Source organism: Panthera pardus, unplaced genomic scaffold (assembly GCF_024362965.1).
Source record: "Panthera pardus isolate Hobbes unplaced genomic scaffold, ASM2436296v1 HiC_scaffold_13, whole genome shotgun sequence".
In the NCBI taxonomy this organism is placed as follows: domain Eukaryota; kingdom Metazoa; phylum Chordata; class Mammalia; order Carnivora; family Felidae; genus Panthera; species Panthera pardus.
This window is the reverse complement of record NW_026526688.1, coordinates 118,857,390-118,875,593: the sequence shown is the minus strand read 5'-3', so window position 1 is coordinate 118,875,593 and position 18,204 is coordinate 118,857,390. Positions and strand designations below refer to the sequence as shown.

At 38.3% G+C, this 18,204-nt stretch overlaps 1 protein-coding gene across 7 annotated transcripts in view; it reads right to left on the bottom strand.

Moving 5' to 3' along the window:
* Nucleotides 1-17,879, bottom strand: part of CENPE (centromere protein E) — a 79,349-nt gene extending 61,470 nt beyond the window's left edge. For all 7 annotated transcript variants that reach the window (XM_019416235.2, XM_019416263.2, XM_053901369.1 and 4 more), the window contains exons 1-12: nucleotides 17,757-17,879; nucleotides 15,911-16,002; nucleotides 13,619-13,708; nucleotides 13,383-13,501; nucleotides 12,086-12,205; nucleotides 11,605-11,686; nucleotides 11,390-11,457; nucleotides 11,251-11,316; nucleotides 7,001-7,052; nucleotides 5,182-5,269; nucleotides 4,701-4,830; nucleotides 3,265-3,384 (exon numbers count right to left, since the gene is read on the bottom strand). In XM_019416235.2, coding sequence (XP_019271780.2) covers nucleotides 3,265-3,384; nucleotides 4,701-4,830; nucleotides 5,182-5,269; nucleotides 7,001-7,052; nucleotides 11,251-11,316; nucleotides 11,390-11,457; nucleotides 11,605-11,686; nucleotides 12,086-12,205; nucleotides 13,383-13,501; nucleotides 13,619-13,708; nucleotides 15,911-16,002; nucleotides 17,757-17,812 — 1,083 coding nt within the window. In that variant the 5' untranslated portion in view covers nucleotides 17,813-17,879. The remainder of the gene's footprint in view (nucleotides 1-3,264; nucleotides 3,385-4,700; nucleotides 4,831-5,181; nucleotides 5,270-7,000; nucleotides 7,053-11,250; nucleotides 11,317-11,389; nucleotides 11,458-11,604; nucleotides 11,687-12,085; nucleotides 12,206-13,382; nucleotides 13,502-13,618; nucleotides 13,709-15,910; nucleotides 16,003-17,756) is intronic.
* Between the last annotated feature and the right edge of the window lie 325 nt (nucleotides 17,880-18,204).

Genomic DNA, 18,204 nt, shown 5'->3' with positions numbered 1-18,204 from the left:
ATCTTATTAGATTGTTATCTTACAGTCAGAAGAAGAATTCAAGATAATGTGAACATACAAAAGACACTTTTAAGTAATTATACATGGTCTCTCTTTTTTTAACCTAACTCCCTATGCATTCGTGACAATTTAGAAAGACTATCTCTACTTGGCCCATCTGAACATCTCAAATTTTGCTTTTTGGAAATGAAAAACAATCTAAAATAATTTCAAGAAATCAAATTTTTCAGTTTATATTAAATTGAAAAATTTTTATGAGTTGATTTCTTCTTACTTGAAAGCTGTTTTAAATTTAGCTTGTAAAAGGTATAAAGAACTTAACAAACTCAATACCCAAAAACCAAATAATCCAGTGAAGAAATGGGCAAAAAACATGAACAGACACTTTTCCAAAGAAGACATTCAGATGGCTAAGAGACACATGAAAAGATGCTCAACATCACTCATCATCAAGGAAATACAAATCAAAACTACAATCAGAGATCACCTCACACCTGTCAGAATGGCTAAAATTAACTCAGGAAACAACAGATGTTGGTGAGGATGCAGAGAAAGGGGATGCACTGCTGATGGGAATGCAAACTAGTGTAGCCATTACGGAAAATAATATGGAGGTTCCTCAAAAAATTAAAAATACAGCTGCACTACGGCCCAGCAGTTGCACTACTAGGAATTTATTCAAAGGATACAAGTGTGCTGTTTCGAACGGGCACATGCACCCCAATGTTTACAGCAGCATATACGTCTTTTTCTTAAATTTAAGAAACAAAACAGATGAACATAAGGGAGGGAAGGGAAAGTAAGATAAAAACAGAGATGAAGGCAAGCCATAAGAGACTCTTTTTTTTTTTTTTTTTAATATATGAAATTTACTGTCAAATTGGTTTCCATACAACACCCAGTGCTCATCCCAAAAGGTGCCCTCCTCAATACCCATCACCCACCCTGCCCTCCCTCCCACCCTGCCCTCCCTCCCACCCCCCATCAACCCTCAGTTTGTTCTCAGTTTTTAACAGTCTCTAATGCTTTGGCTCTCTCCCACTCTAACCTCTTTTTTTTTTTTTTTCCTTCCCCTCCCCCATGGGTTTCTGTTATGTTTCTCAGGATCCACATAAGAGTGAAACCATATGGTATCTGTCTTTCTCTGAAGCCATAAGAGACTCTTAAATACAGAGAACAAACTGAGGGTTTATGGAGTGGTTGTGGGTGGGGGCTAATGGGTAATGGGCATTAAGGAGGGCTCTTGTTGAGCACTGTGTGATATATGTAAGTGATGAATCACTACATTCTACTCCTGAAACCATTATTACACTATATGTTAACTAACTTGGATTCAACTAAAATTAAAAATCCAAAAAGAAAGAGTCTCCTGTAAAAAAAAATAAAGTTGAATCATGTTTGTATAAAAAAACAAAACAAAACAAAACAAAAAACCCCCACACTGTGAAAGTCACTGTTCAGAAAATGAAGAAACAAGCCATAGACTGGGAGACAATATTTGCAAAACACATATTTGGTAAGAGATTAGTATCCAAAAAACACTAAGAACTTTTAAACCCAACAATAAGAAAATAATGCAATTTAAAAATGGGCAACAGATGTGAACAGACATCTCACCATAGATGACATATAGATGGTAAATAAACACATGAAAAGACAATGTCATAGGTCACTAGGGAATTGCAAATTAAAACAACAACGAGATACCCACTACACACCTATTAGAATGGCTAAAATCCAAAACACTGATAATACCAGATGCTGAACAATGTGGAGCAACAGGAACTCTTATTTATTGTTGGTGGGAATGCATCCACTTTGGAAGACAGTTTGGCAGTTTCTTATTTGTAAAAAAAAATTTTAACGTTTATTTATTTTTAAGAGAGAGGGAGGGAAGAAGGGAGGGAAGGAAGGAGGGAGGGAGGGAGGAAGAGGGGGAGAGGGGGAGAGAGGGAGGGAGAGAGAGAGAGAGAGAGAGAGAGAGAGAGAGAATGTGAGTGGGGGAGGGGCAGAGAGAGAGAGAGAGACAGACGGAATCTGAAGCAGGCTCTAGGCTCTGAGCTGTCAGCACAGAGCCAGACGTGGGGCTGGAACTAGAGAGTGGTGAGATCGTGACCTGAGTCGAAGTCGAATGCTTAACCGACTGAGCCACCCAGGCGCCCCCAGTTTCTTATAAAACTAAACACACTTATCATTTTATACTCACTAGGATGGCTATTATATAAAAAAAGTAAAATAAATAACAAATATTGGTGAAAGTGTGGAGAAATTCAAAACCTCATGCAATGTGTTGGTTGTGCAAAATGGTACAGCTTTGTGGAAAAGTATGATTGTTCCTCAAAATGTTAAACATAGAATTACCATCTGACGCAGCAATTCTATGACTAGGTATGTGTGCAAAAGAACTGACAAGAGGTACTGAAATAGATACTTGTACACCAGTGTTCACAGCAGCATTATTTATAATAGCCAAAAGGTAGAATCAACCCACTTGTCCATGAACAGGTGAATGGATGAACAAAATGTGTTATATACAGACAATGGATAAAAAAAGACTGAAGTTCTAATACACAGTATGACTTGGATTAACTTTGAAAGCCTTTTGCTAAGTGAAATAAGCTAGACACAAAAGGGCAAATACTGCATGATTCCACTTGCAAGAGGTATCTAGAATAGGTAAATTCATAGTGACATAAATGAGAGTAGAGGTTACCAGGGGCTGGAGGGACGGGGGAGAAATAGGAAGTAATTATTTAATGGGTACAGAGTTTCTGTTTGGGACAATGAAGAAGTTTGGGTAATAGTGGCAGTGATTATATCAGTACACTGTTAATGTACCTAATACCACTGAATTTTACACTTAAAAAATGGTAAAATTTTATGTTTCTATTTTAGCACCATAAAACTTATGACACAGCACCCCCCCCCCCCCCCCAAAAAAAAATTAGGTTGTAGACCTCAGCTATTGAGGAGTTAAGAATCTCTGGGTATTTGGGCAGCTCTTAGTTCTAAATCTGCCCCTATTCTTTTTTTTTTCTTTTAATTTTTATTTATTTCTTTTGAGAGAGAGAGTACAGGAGCAGGGGAGGGACAGAGAGAGGGAGAGAGAGAGAATCCCAAGCAGGCTCTGTGCTGCCAGCATGGAGCCCGACACAGGGCTCGATTCCATGAATCGTGAGATTATGACCTGAGCTGAAATCAAGAGTTGGACGCTCAACCGACTGAGCCACCCAGGCGCCCCTAAATCTGTCGGTTCACACATACCTCCTCTAACTGTTTTTTAAGATCCATTATTTCTTTTCTGTATCTTTTCAGGAGAGCTTCATCACTTGATACCTCATTAACATAAGGAGTATTCTTCATATATTTGGCAGTGCTGGCAAACTGGGGAAAATACAAGAGTGTTAAGTGTTCAACATCAAAAAAATTAATTAATAATATTTAGGTTTCTTGTAATTACGTTTTATAAAGAAAGATCAATCCTCTTCCCAGGTGGCTTAATACTTTTGAACACAGAGAGTATTCTCTATCCTTGTAACTTACCCTGGCTGCTAGTCTTCAGAAGAGTCAGGGAAACATCTTGAAGACATATGCCAACAGAGAAACTACAAATACTGGCTTACTAGAATCCCACCCACCTCTCAAAGTCAAGAGCAAATGCTCCCTCTACTCTGAAGCATTGCTTCCAGTGGAAAGTACCTCTCCTTTCTCTGAACTCTATTCCATTTATTAACAGTTAATTAATCCAAGCCAATCACGTTGGAAGACAGGTCTTATCTTCCTTATAGTACTTTAAGATTTTTTTTTTTAATGTTTACTTATTTTGGAAAGAGAGGGAGACAGAGCACGAGCAAGGGAGGCGCAGAGAGAGATGGAGACACAGAATCCAAAGCAGGCTCCAGGCTCTGAGCTGTCAGCACAGAGTCCGATGCATGGCTCGAACTCACGAGCTGTGAGATTGTGACCTGAGCCAAAGTCAGACACAACTGGCTGAGCCACCCAGGTGCCCCTTCCCTATATGACTATAAATTGTGAAGTCAGGGACTGTACTTTCTATCTTTGTTTCTTTCATAGTACCTTGAGCCAGTGCTCAATAGCTATTTAAAACAATGTTTCTTAGAGTGTATCAGAAGTAACTTTAAGTGGGTCCATGAAGGTGACCATTAAATAACACTGAACCCTTGACTGAGATGGCTATTCTATTGACATTTCTCATTTTTCCTTTTTTTTTTTTTTTTTTAACAGAAAATGTAAGCCTTAGGCTCAGAGCAAAGGCAATCAACAAGTAGGAATTTAAGAGTTATTTTATTATAAACACACATACAGATATGTGTTTTTTTGGGGTACCTATTTGTTGAAAGTGATACTAGTTTTTCATTCATGGGATTGAGATAAAGTTTCCTTCTACAATAAATAAAGTAGAAAAAGTGACTTTCTTAAAGAGAAATATATCAGTATAATAGTGTTGGATACAGCAAAACTGTGACGGTGGGATATGAATAATTGAAATTTGAGAAAATTAAGGAATACTATTTAGTAGACAGTATACCAATTTTATCGTAATAGATATAGTGTGTCATTAAAAAAAAAACAAACCCTAATGTTAGTGGGTAATTTTTTCTTCTTAAAGATGATTCCCCACTCCCACACTCCCCCCCGCCCCACCCCGGCCTGAATATTGAAATAAAAATCAAATTTACCTGTAGAGTAGTAAGGGTTTCATCAAAAGACACTGGAGTAATTGTGCAGATAATACGTGTTTTTGCATTTCCTCCCAAAGAATTCTGGAGAATTCGTGTTAATTTACTGTCTCGGTAATTTATGAAACCACTTAGTGAGAAAGGAGTTTGGGGAAAAAAAAACAAAACAGTAAGAATTTTTATTTAACAAAAGTGGTTGGTTTTTAATGCAGAACCTTAAATTAGCTACAATTTAAAAATTAATTCTTTATAGGTTACATAAGACAGGTCAAAACTACTCAGTAAAAAATATTTAAAATAGAAAGCAAATTTAGGAAGTTGTAGTCATATATTTAAGAAGCTAAGCATGCTCACAGAATCGCAAAAGCTTTTGAACATATTGAAGAAATCAGTACGTTGGAGTGTCACTGAATTATTAAAATTCTCAACCTAATGAAAAATGTAAGCATTAATAGGTAAATGTACAATGGAATAAACTTACCCAACTTGTCCATCGCTAAGTTTCTTGATCACTTGTCCCAAAATAAATAAACTGCGATTTATATTACAGCCTTCCTTGAGTCGCACACCTGCATTTATTAAGCAAACATAAAAATGAAAACTGGGGCGCCTGGGTGGCGCAGTCGGTTAAGCGTCCGGCTTCAGCCAGGTCACGATCTCGCGGCCCGTGAGTTCGAGCCCCGCGTCGGGCTCTGGGCTGATGGCTCGGAGCCTGGAGCCTGTTTCCGATTCTGTGTCTCCCTCTCTCTCTGCCCCTCCCCCGTTCATGCTCTGTCTCTCTCTGTCCCAAAAATAAATAAAAAACGTTGAAAAAAAAAAAAAAAATGAAAACTAACCTCTGTATTAGATGATTAACTCATTTATCAATAAATTATAAGAGAAACTAGAAATTAAAGGGTTAGATGATAAAGTCTGTGCTTTGGATTAGATCTGAGTCCACCTTTAATACCACTGGTTGAGCTCTTTCCCTGTTCCTCCTACCTAGTAAGTGAATCAGAAAGGTCATCACCTCAGAGAAAGAGCAAAAAGAAAATGATGGCTAAGAAAAAAAATCAGAGGGAAGTAAAGTTCATTTCCCCCAAGAGCCTAATTCCTCAGTTCAAATCTATTTTTTCCAAACCTCCAAATATAGGCAACTATAGACTTACAACCAAATTAATTCCTATTAGGTGCACAACAAAGTTCTTACTTTTAAACTAATATGCTCTCATGAGTCATATACCCCCCCAAAAAAGTACACTGAAAAAGCTCTTTCTTTCTCCTATGCTCCATTCAACCAGTTCCTGTCCCCCTACCAGAAAATCACTTTTCTTAGTTGACTCTTGTAGAGATTTTTAGAAATTCAAGTTCATATATGTTTATTTCTTTTTTACACAAAGAGTAGCACGCTATATATGCTAATTTGCACTTTGTTTTTTTTTCACTTGGCAATATATCATATCAGTAAACACTGGTGTTTTTATCCTTTTATAGCATAAAATTCCATTATATGGATGTATCGAAATTTATTTCCTCAGCACCCTGTTGAGGGTCATGTACATTTTCAATATACCACATATATAAAAGGTACTACAACAAATAGTTTTGAACAGCTGTTATTTTACAGATGCATTTTTCAGCTATTGCTGTAACAAGCCAGCTAAAACAACAAGCATTTATTTCTTGTTTACAGATTGGAGGATCCACTGGTTTGGTGAATAGAGACCATGCTCAGAGGAGTGTCTCTGTGTCAGGCTGTAGGAAATAAACATAGAAAGGTTTGACATCTTCGTGATCTTGAAACTTCCTATCTAAGTATGCTTTTCCATTTGTTTAAGTATTTGATTACATCCTTTAGGTCTGTTTTAAAGTTTTCTTTATTTTGGCCTTGTGTAATTTGCGTTGAGTTTTTTTCCTAGATATTAGATCTTTTAAGTCATTATTGTAAATGGAGTCTTTTTGTACACTAAATATTCTAACTGGTTGTTGTTTGTATTAGGAGTTATTAATATCGTATATTAATTTTGTACCTGACTACCTTCCTGAATTTCCTTACTAATTATGAAAATTTAGATGGTTTTCACGGTACTTTCAGCTTTGTAGCTATACAATCCTACCAACTGCATAGTTTTAGCTTTTTAATTGATGCTATAGTAGCCCCAAATAGATAATTTGCTAGATATGGAAGCTGCTTTTTACATTAAAGAGTCTTGTCACAAACTTACTATCTTGATTAGTTTCTAAAATGCAAGGTAGCACTTCTTTATTCTGTAAAAGAACAAGATAACACTTAGGCCAAAACATTTACGAGTTTCCATTACCTTCAGCGCCTGTTTGAGCAGCTCTTTCACTGCCTGCAAGATCAACCAAATTCTGTAAGATAGATGAAAATGAAACTTTAGGAAGGGTAACTTGAAATAAAATCCCAATGACTGAAGGAACAATTTTAACACATGGTTTATCAGCATACCCCATCTGTATGCTGGTCTCTCGCTCCACCGGTTAGGGCCTTACCATTTTTGGGTCAAACTGATGTGCATACTTTGTTCCTGCCTTATAATATAGCCTCCATAATGTTGTCAGAATAGTTTCTCTATTTACTACACAAAGTTCAAAACCTTACCATGGTGAATATAATTCTTTACAATCTGGCACTTGTGTTCCTCCAGCTTTAAATCCACACATTACTCACTCTGAATTCTAGCTGACCTACTCACTATACCCTAAATGCTTCATGTACTTCTATGCTTCCAAGAGCTATCTTTTGCCATTCCCTTTGTTTAGTTAGTTCTAATTTTCTAGACTGTCCCTATTCTTTACTCAGGACCAAAGACAACTGTTACCTTCTTAGGGAAACTTTGCCATCTTTATCCTTCCTCTCCCACACCTTGATCTGCTCTTTCAATTGTGTACCCAAGGGTCTTTAAAGATACAACTTACTCTTCAGCACTTACTGTGTTGAGCTAGTCATTTGTGTCTCTGCCTACACTGTAGCATCTTTAAAAGCATGGGCCTCTCCTTCATTTCACAAATATTGTTGACAACAAGTGACTGCCTGTCATGCTCCAGGCAGTTTGTTAGGTACTAGGGATATGGCAGTGAATCAGACATGTAAGTTCTCTGCTCTCATTGAGCTTTTATTCTACATGGGGCAGGCTGGGGAGAGGAGAAAGTTGGTGAGAAGCAAGAAAAAGATAAGAAATGCATCATGGCAGATAATTTTTTGTTTTATTTATTTATTTATTTTGAGAGAGAGCGAGAGAGGGACAGAGAGAGGATCCCAAGCAGGCTCTGTGCTGTCAGTACAGAGCCCGAAGTAGGGCTTGAACTCACGAACTGTGAGATTATGACCTGAGTTGAGATCAAGAGTTGGATGCTCAAGGGACTGAGCCACCCAGGTGCCTCATTAGAGATAATTTAAATAGAGTGCTGGAAGGGGAAAGAGGAAGGTACAGAATAGGTTCTTTGGACTTGATGGCAGGGAAGTCCTCCCATTAAGCTAGAATCTGGAAAGACAGAGAAGAGGGGCCCAGCCATGCAAAGCCTAAGGAAGCCATACTCCAGATGGAAAGAACAGCTAGTATACCCAGTCACAAAGCAGAAATGAGCTTAGTGTGTTAAAAAAATACGAAGGACAACAGAGTTGGTGAAGTGGAGTTGGCACAAGACTGGGTCAGAGAAGTGGGTAGGGGTCAGATGGAATGGGGCATGGTAAGCAAGAGCAAGAACTGTGGATTTTCTAAATGTGATGGGAAACGGTTTAAGCAAGACAGTGACAGACATTTTGGCAGAGAAGGGTGAAAAGGGTGGGTGGGGAAGGACTGGAGAGAGGCAAGAGTGGCAGCAGGGAGCCCATTAGGCTCCTGTAGGAATCTGAGCAAGAGGTGAATGGCGGCTTGGACTAGTAAGGTAGCATGGGAAACAGTAAGTGATGGAGGGATGTGTTCCTTATTCTTCTAATCTCAGAGCCTGGTACTATGCTCAGAACATGATGCAGTCTCAGCAAATATTCTCAATGCATTAAAACAAAGTCAGAGACTTTCACGGATGGGCAATAATTATGCACTCCTGCTTTAATTATGTCCTATATCAGACACTACTTTCTCTAAAATACTCAGTCTAATCTTTCTGGTGTAGCATCTATTACAGAAGACCTAGATAAATATTAAAGGGGCAAAGTAGTGATGAAGGCAGCATGAATTGAGGAATAAAAATGGGAACAAATATCGGTGTTCAAAGACACCAAGAGGCACCAATCTATCTGAGAGAGGGCTCACGTGGAGTAGAGGGAAATCAAATTAGGTTGGTTGAGAGTGGCCAGAATTTGCCAAAGGATGCAACATAACAAAAGCAGTACTTAGTAACATTAGAAATCTGCCAGCAGACTGCAGAAAGGAAGACCAGAGTCATAGAGGCCAGGTCAGGAGATGAGGACCTAAATGAATGTGATGCCCATGGGAATGTTGAATAAGAAATGCTGATGAATGGACACAAAAAGGGGAAGGCTGAAAAAGATGAGTCGGAACTGGCTCGGGTCTAACCTAGGTGATCAGGATAATGTTGGTACTACTGGAAAAAAGGAATATTCACTATGATAGAAAGAAATTAATTTTGTTTTAGACACACTGAAGTTTGAAGTAACAGTGAGACACACAATTATAATCATCTTTATAAAGACATGAATTAGAGCTCAGAGACTCTAGATAAAATACTTGACTGTCATCAATATAGAAACGATAACAGAATGTCTGAGGGCAGACGCAGGAAGCAAGAAAGGCGACAGCAGAACACTCCTATGTTTTAGACAGTAGAGTAGGAGAAAGAATTCCCACAAAGGGAACAGAGAAGAAGCAGAGCCAAAAGGACCTGGATATTATGAACCAGAAAGATCAGAAGACGCTAAAAAAACAAAACAGAACAAAACAAAACAAAACAAAACAGAGCCAGAAAATGATCTTTTGAGGAAGACTTCTTTCCAAGAAGATACTTACAATAAGTAGAAAGGCTGAAGGGTTGGACCAGATGGTATCTATATATTTTTTTTTAATTTCTTTTTAACATTTTATTTATTTTTGAGACAGTGAGATACAGAGCATGAACAGGGGAGGGTCAGAGAGAGGGAGACACAGAATCTGAAACAGGCTCCAGGCTCTGAGCTGTCAGCACAGAGCCCGACACGGAGCTCGAACTCACGGACCGAGAGATCATGACCTGAGCCGAAGTCGGCCGCTTAACCGACTGAGCCACCCAGGCGCCCCAGATGGTATCTATATTCCCTAGATGATAGAGTGTCAAATTATGTAAAAAAGTCATCAAATTGATTACTGAACATGTCGAGAGTATTAAAGAAATTATTAAAAGTTAAAATTGTAGTGAAGTATCACAGATTGGGTTTAGAAAACAAAACAGAAGTTAGGTTTTGTGTTTTGTTGTTAAATTAAAGCAAGACCATCTACTAAAATAAATTTTATATTGGTACGGTAAAATAACTGAGGTGAACAAGAATTAGAATTTATTAAGACTCTGATTTTTCAAATCTGTAAGTGAATAATTAGAGATTTTTTATTTTTTTTCCCTGAAGTTTTCAAGAATAATCTTAAATCATATCCTACATGAAGCTAAGAAATTTAGACCCTGAAGACAGAAATAAAGCAATATTGGCAAGGAACAGGAAGCAAGCACAAAAAAAAGAGAACTTCTTCAGTGCAACAAGAAGGAAATGGTGGCTTACTTATGTAGAAAAAAGAAATGTTTACATCATGCTTATATTCACTATTCGGCAAACAAGTACTCAATATAAACTACGTATACTGTGTTGGGGCTATCAAGATGAATAAATGTCTTTCTTCCCTTCAAGGGATTTACAGTCGTAAACACAATGTTTATAATATAAAACACTTTCTGGGGCGCCTGGGTGGCTCAGTCAGTTAAGCGGCCGACTTCGGCTCAGGTCATCATCTCTCAGTCCGTGAGTTCGAGCCCCGCGTCGGGCTCTGTGCTGACAGCTCGGAGCCTGGAGCCTGTTTCAGATTCTGTGTCTCCCTCTCTCTCTGACCCTCCCCCGTTCATGCTCTGTCTCAAAAATAAATAAACGTTTAAAAAATAAAAAAAAAAACAACATTTCCTTATTTTATTTAAGAATGAACTTGAATAATGTGATTTACTTTTTAACCATCCCAGTTAGGTTTTTGTTGATCTCATGAGTCTCAATTCTTTTGGCTGAGACAAAACAACAGCAACAACAATACCAAATCGCCCCCACCCCCGTTGCAAGAATATACTTTTAAATGTGTACGGAAAAACTCTTCCCCAAGAACTCTGGTTAGGAAAAGTGCTTCGCTCTAAATTTTAGGAGACAACAGCAATAACATAACAGGAAGAAAGGCCCTCTGAATTCGTCCGATGTTTCAGCTTGTAATCTTATGTTTATAGATGAGACTAAACTACCAATTTATAGATGTTTTTGCCTGTTTAGTTCAGTTAACAGTTCTTATAAAACCAAACATCCAGCAGCCAAACTAAATTATGGTTTGGCCCATGTGGTACGGTATCATGGTCCATCAATACTCACCAAATGGGACACCTTGACGGATCCGTCACAATTGGAAGGTTCCCCTTTCTCTCTACTTTCCAAAATCTAGACAGAAAAGACAACTTGTAAAAAAATCAGTGCATTTCTAATTGGAAAGGCCAAACAGAGAGTTACCTACCATCCTAAAAATGGTATGAGAACGACTGCTTCTTTGATTCATTTTCGTAATTCCATAATGTCTGTTCTCTGTAAAAAGGGAGTCATGTTTCAGGTGTGTATATTAAAATCAAAGAAAAATACTGACTTTTTTTTAGAGTGAAAAGTGTGATTTAAAGCCTATTCAACTGAATAGTTTTTACAAGTGTTTTGGAAAAATACAGTATAAAGTCTTACTCTCTCCTTTTGTGATCCACTTCAAAGCCATTTCTGATGTATAAACAACTTCCTCTGTGAGATCAGCCACATATACATTCCTCTGAAACAAGGTTAAGAATAGAGAAGTCACTAAAAAGTTGCATCTCACAAGAAGGTGTGAGCTAGTATAGAATTCACATGCAGAAGTTACAAATGGAAAATGGATGAAAATAACAAGTAAACTATGATATGTACAATTTATTTCTGTACCAAATTCTAACCTGATACTTCCATTTTGCTCTTTTTTAGGGGGCACTTACACCAAAATATCACGGCTGTCAGTGTTTAAAAACGATACATGTTGCTCATATGCTATCTCTATAAACACTTAAGAAACAAAAAAATAAACCATACAAATAGGAGACAGTTTAAAAAATACAGAAACTAAAGGTAAATGTTCAAGAACATGAATCCCAATAAGCAAGACTATTTTTAGAACCACACTAACTCTGTTACTCACGTTGAAGTCTTCCCGAATTATTAAAGGCTTCATTTTTTGAGTGTCACAGAGTAAGTCTGTAATGGTTTCATTGTATATCTCCATGTAAGACACGCGTAAGAGAAATTCTCTGTCAGGAAACTAGCAGAAAAAAATATGTAAAACATCAGAGGTCATCCATTTATGAAAACCTAATACTGAATACTTATGTGCTAATATTAAATATTAAAACATTCTGAGAAATTATCTTTGTAAAGCAAACAACAAACAAAACCTCATGTCGTTTCATATCCACAATAAACACAAAAATATAAAAATATGTTTCAGTAATAATGAAAAGTATAGTATCAAAGAATTAGAAGAGGAGAGTGCCTGGTCCAACTCTCTGAACTCAAAATAAAACCTACCAATGGATGTTCAAATAAGAACATTAAAAATCATTAAAATAGTAATGAAAAAACAAACCTAAAACCAGCTCTTAATTAACTAAGTTGCTTATTCTGGCCTTCTGCTTTCCTTGTCTTTTTTCTACATCTACTTTTCTGTTTTTTTTTTTTTTTTTTTTTTTGTATTAAAAAAATTTTTCTTTAACGTCTATTTATTTTTGAGAGAAAGCATGAGCAGGGGAGGGGCAGAGAGTGAGAGGAAGACAGAATATGAAGCAGGCTCCAGGCTCTGAGCTGTCAGCACATAGCCAGATGCAGGGGTAGAACCCACCAACCATGAGATCATGACCTGAGGCAAACTTGGACGCTTAACTGACTGAGCCACCCAGGCACCCCTCTCTGTTCCTTTATAAGCACTGGTAGCAGGGAGCCTGGGTGGCTCAGTCGGTGGGCATCTGACTCTTGATTTTGGCTCACAGTTCATGAGATCGAGCCCCTTGTCAGGCTCTGTCCTAACAGTGTGGAGCCTGCTTGGGATTCTCTCTCTTTCTTTGCTCCTACCCTCACTTGCGCACATTCATTCCCTGTCTCAAAATAAATAAATAAACATTAAAAAAAAAAATCACTGGTAGTTAAACAAAGACAACGAGGAGCTAACCATTCTGGTAAGATTTTCCTGTTTCTCAACACCCACTTTTTGGTGTGATTATTACTGTTTCAGGATTCAAGGAAAAGAATGAAAGAACTTTAAGCTCTACATAGTAAGTTTGTGGGGAAAAAAATGAATCTGTTATGCCTTCTTTACCCATGGCTAATTAAGAGATAACTGTAAATCTACTTCCTTTCATCACTATAAGAAAATATATTAAGGTTTTCATCCTATTATTACTACTTTTCCCTTTATGTACCAGAAATTTACCTAAGTTATTTACCTTTTTAATTTTTTGGAAAATGTCATGAATTGCCCTGGGTATTACTCCCAAATAATCCTCTGAACCCATCATGGTATATGTTTTTCCTGAAGCAGTCTGCCCATAGGCAAATATGGTACCTGTAAAAACAAAACACACACACACATGCAAAGATTAAAAATGAATCTGTAAGATGTGAAACTATCAATACTTGAACAAAGAACCAATACCAAAATATTTCTACAATGAATACAAACCATTGTAGCCTTGTATGGCAGAATCTATGATTGGTACTGCTATTTCTTCATACACATTTTTAGTAGTTTCATTACTATGAAAGACGCGATCTAAAAAGAAAAAAACAGATACACAGAAGTTAAATCAAACAAACCACACAGAACCTCACACAGAAAAAATACAAGTCAGACTTCTCAGCTATTCTATGTGCTTTTGAGAGTCAGCAGGGCACAGTGGCTGAATACAGGGTTATCGAATCAGACTCTGCAAATCTGGTTCCACCATTTATAAGCTGCGTGACTTCGGGCAAGGCGGTTGATGCCTTTGTGCCTCAATTACCCAATCTGTAAAATGGATATGAATTCTCTTCCTCATAGAATTATTGTGAACCTATAGTCAATACTTAGGAAATATGAACTATTACTACTGAGAAATTTTAAGGTTTATAACATATTTAGCAAGAAGACCTAGCTCAAACTAAAATAAGAAATGCACACATATGGAAGAAGAGACCTAACAAAGCTGAAATGTTACAAGGAATGACCAGTTGGCTGGCTGCTAAAGGAGGCTGGGTTTAGAGTACATTTGTACTGATGAATTCACTAGTCTAGGATGTGGTTCTCTGCTAATTTTGTTAGCATAATTAGCACATTAAAAATGGACTACTCTTTCAATGGTAGCCTCATATTAAAAAGCTCACAAGAAATGCATTTCTAAATCAGGAGGGAAATGCATCCACGTGCAATGAGAAATTCAGTGATCACATGGTTTGCATCACGACAACACATTTGCCCTGTTGGCAGAGCTCTATGGAAAATCAAAGTGCCATCTGAAGGCTGCTTAGGGGTTATGATATCAGAGCAAGGACAGATGGCAGGATAATTCAAATCTTAATGCCATTTGCTTTAGATAAGTGGATAAGTCCAAATCCACGATGGGCATACATGGCTACAGAGAACCCATAGATCATGAGTCTGAATGCTTGTGCATCCCTCTCTCTTGGTTTTATAATCTCTGGCATTTATTGTACTACCTTTTTAAAAATTATGTGAATACTCTAAAACAAGTCCTTTACCAGAAATTGTTTTCTCTTCTTTACATCTTTGCTCCAAAACCTTTTATGATGGCTTTCTAGCTTAATGCTAGTTCAACATCCTAACCATTCTTACTCCCAGAGTTGTTGAGAGGGCCTCAGTGTTGCCCTGAGGTGCCTAAATGACAGCATGCTAGTGAGTCTGACTCTTCCATTTGCTAGCTGTGGGACTCTAGGCTTATTTCAGTTACTCTGAAATGGAAAGGCACCTACTGTATAGTACCTACCACATAAGCTTGTTATGAGGATTAAATGAGTTAATAAATATGACATGCTCAAAACTGTATCTGGCACAGTGTCAGCAGTAGACCCATATTAAATCAATATACAAATCAGCTGAGTCAACGTTCAGGGCCTCCATGACCCTCTGCCCCAGTGTTGGTGGTACCATTTTAGAAACCTAGACTAGTTATGTCCCACTATAAATCTCACAAAGCTTATGCTGTCACAAATGTAATTACTTGTTTAAAGTCTCTCTCTCATCATATGAGAAGTTCCACAAAAGCAGGGGTAGGTCTTTGCTGTATTTTAGCAGACAAAGAAGGAATATCTTCACTACTTATTCTTTAAAGAATTTTCTTAAAAATAATTGTGGAAAGTATATACTAAAATCAACGATCTTAAAGATGACTTGATATCAAGCAACATATTTTAGGCTTATGGGGTTTTAGGCCACAAATACACTAATGAATAAGAGGAAAAAATGTTAGTTTCAACCTTAAGGCACTATGGCTATAACTGCATTTTTAAAAATATAATTTATTGTCAAATTGCCTAACATATAGTGTGCTCTTGGTTTTGGGGTAGATTCCCGTGGTTCACTGCTTACATACAACACCCAGTGCTCATCCCAACAAGTGCCCTCCTCAATGCCCATCACCCATTTTCCCTTCCCCCATCAACCCTCAGTTTGTTCTCTGTATTTAAGAGTCTCTTATGGTTTGCCTCCCTCCTTCTCTGTAACTATTTTTTTCAGCTTCTGTTCCCCCATGGTCTTCTGTTAAGTTTCTCAGGTTCCACACATAACTGCATTTTAAATAACAATTTATTATCTTATTTATCATACATGATAGATGAACAATTTTTGAGTTTTTACTAACGCAGTTTATACAAGGCCTCGTCTGATCTTTAATGACAAATCCAGTATTATGGATAAGCCTTTTGTAGTCCTAATAGGAAAAGGATAATATATTAACTTTTGATGCTATTATAAGCTTACCAAAATTGAAGGATTTACTGCCATCAACTTGATAAATAGCATTATTGTCAGTTTTCCAGTAAATTTGGGTATCTCCTCCAAGAGCTTCTTCTCTGAAAGAATAAAAACACTGCATTTTAGTAAAACTGGTCATGGAATTCATGTCATATGACAGATAATTTAAAAGATTCTGTCTTCTGAAAAATATTTTATTTTAGTTAATAAATAAATTTACTTATTTTTAAATGTTTATTTTTGAGAGGGAGAGACAAGAGTGTAAGCAGGGGACGGGTGGAGAGAGAAGGAGACAGAATCCCAAGCAGGCTCCAGGCTCTGAGCTGTCACAAAGCTTGACGTGAGCCCCAAACTCACCAACTGTAAGATCATGACCTGATCTGGAGTCCGACGCTTATCTGACTGAGCCACCCAGGTGCCTCTTCTGAAGAATATTTTAAAAGATAGTATTGGGGAACCTGGGTGGCTCAGTCAGTTAAGTGTCGGACTCTTGGTTTCGGCTCAGGCCATGATCTCATGTTTTGTGAGTTTGAGCCCCATGTTAGGCTCTGGGCTGTTGATATGGAGCCTGCCTGGGATTCTTTCTCTTTCCCTCTGTCTCTGCTCCTTCTGCTCTCTCTTTTTCAAAATAAGTAAACTTAAAAAAAAAATAGTAGTATTGACTTATACTATATATGAGAAACATGGAAAATCTGCCTTTGAGGGGCCAAGACTTTTAAGTGGGCCAAGACTTTTAACTCCTGCCTTCTCATTGGAGTTTCCTGGTGAAGTTCTTCATTTCTACCCTCCTACCTAGTACTGGTTGCTGAAAAGATACATTCAAAATGCAACTCTGATTATGTCACTCTTGCTCACAACTTTTAAAAAACATCTGAAATTCTTAACATGGCATACTAGATCTGGAACATGTTTATTTCTCTCTTCAACGTCATCTTGCTCTAAGTTCCTATACATGCCTAACTGCATATCAGTTCTGACTGCATATCAGTCCCTTTCAAAAATAAGAGATTAAATATTTTGATTGTAACATAATGGTCTTCTAATGCACTAAGTAATGAGATATTTAAAAATAGTAAATTCCTCATTTATTAACACCTAGTGATATTTAACAAATATTTCTCAAACACAAAATATGTTAGTATTCTGGAGTGAGGGCCACAGATCAGAGAGAAGCAAAGACTTCATTTCCCCCCCTTCTTTTTTTCTCTGTAGCATGACTCCTGTAACATTATGTCAACTTAACATTCTGTATTTTTTACTTTATTTTCTGTCTGCCCACTAGAATGTAGATCCACAGGGGCAAGGATGGTAGTGTCTGTGTAGTAGAGTACACTGTACTAAAAAAAAAAAAATCAGTATTGATAAATATCAGCCATTCAACGTTCTGAATGTTGAATTCAGTCATTGACTGAAGTCTTGGGTGCCTCTGAATACAATGCAACAAGACAGACTAGTCCTTGCTCTCAAGAAGTACACAGTAATAAGGGAGAGGCAGTTAAGTGCAAAATGACAGATGAGTACAAATAAAAACCTTTCCGATACGACTTCCTTTAAGGAGTGGGGTGGGGTGGGGTGGGGAAGAGCATACGGGGAGAGGCAGTGCAGGGCTGGCGTTGAGGTCTTTAACGTTGGCGAGCCTGAGTTAACATCTAAAAGACTCCTACAGCTGGAAATTGTCTTATAGATCTTCCGATCCTTCCTCTTGGTCACTACCAGATAAGGACACCGTGGCACAAAGCGGGTAAGAGGCCGAGATACCAGGCAGCAGGAAGGAGCAGCGAGGACTCACTCTGGGGCTCAGGCCCGCGCCAGAGGCCGCAGCTGGGACCCGGTCTCGGTCTGGCCCACCTACCTGCTGTTGAGCGGCCGGACCCGCACACACACCGCGACAGCCCCTTCCTCCGCCATCCTGCCAGGCTAGATCCCAGGGAACTGGCACAGTCGTTCAGCGTCCCTTCTTCTGAGAGCACCGGCCGCCCCGCCTTTGAGTTTAAAATTTCCCAAACTCCGCGTCTGATTGAGCCGCGGCCTCGTGACGTCATGGGTTGTTCCACTGCGCTCGGCGCGGGGGGCGCGAGGCCGGCGGCGCGTCCACGGGTAAAAGGTGGAGGGGGGAATAAAGGATCTGGAAGAGAGTAGGGTAGGGAGTCACAGAGAGGAGATGCAGGAAGCAGGCGGCGAGCGTCTGTTTTGGCTGCAGCGGAGAGAACTATTATCTGCTAAAAGTCACTGAAATGCAGGCAGCTGTTTACAAACCTCACCCCTAAAGAGTTTGCCGTGTGTAGGAAAATAAGGCAGAT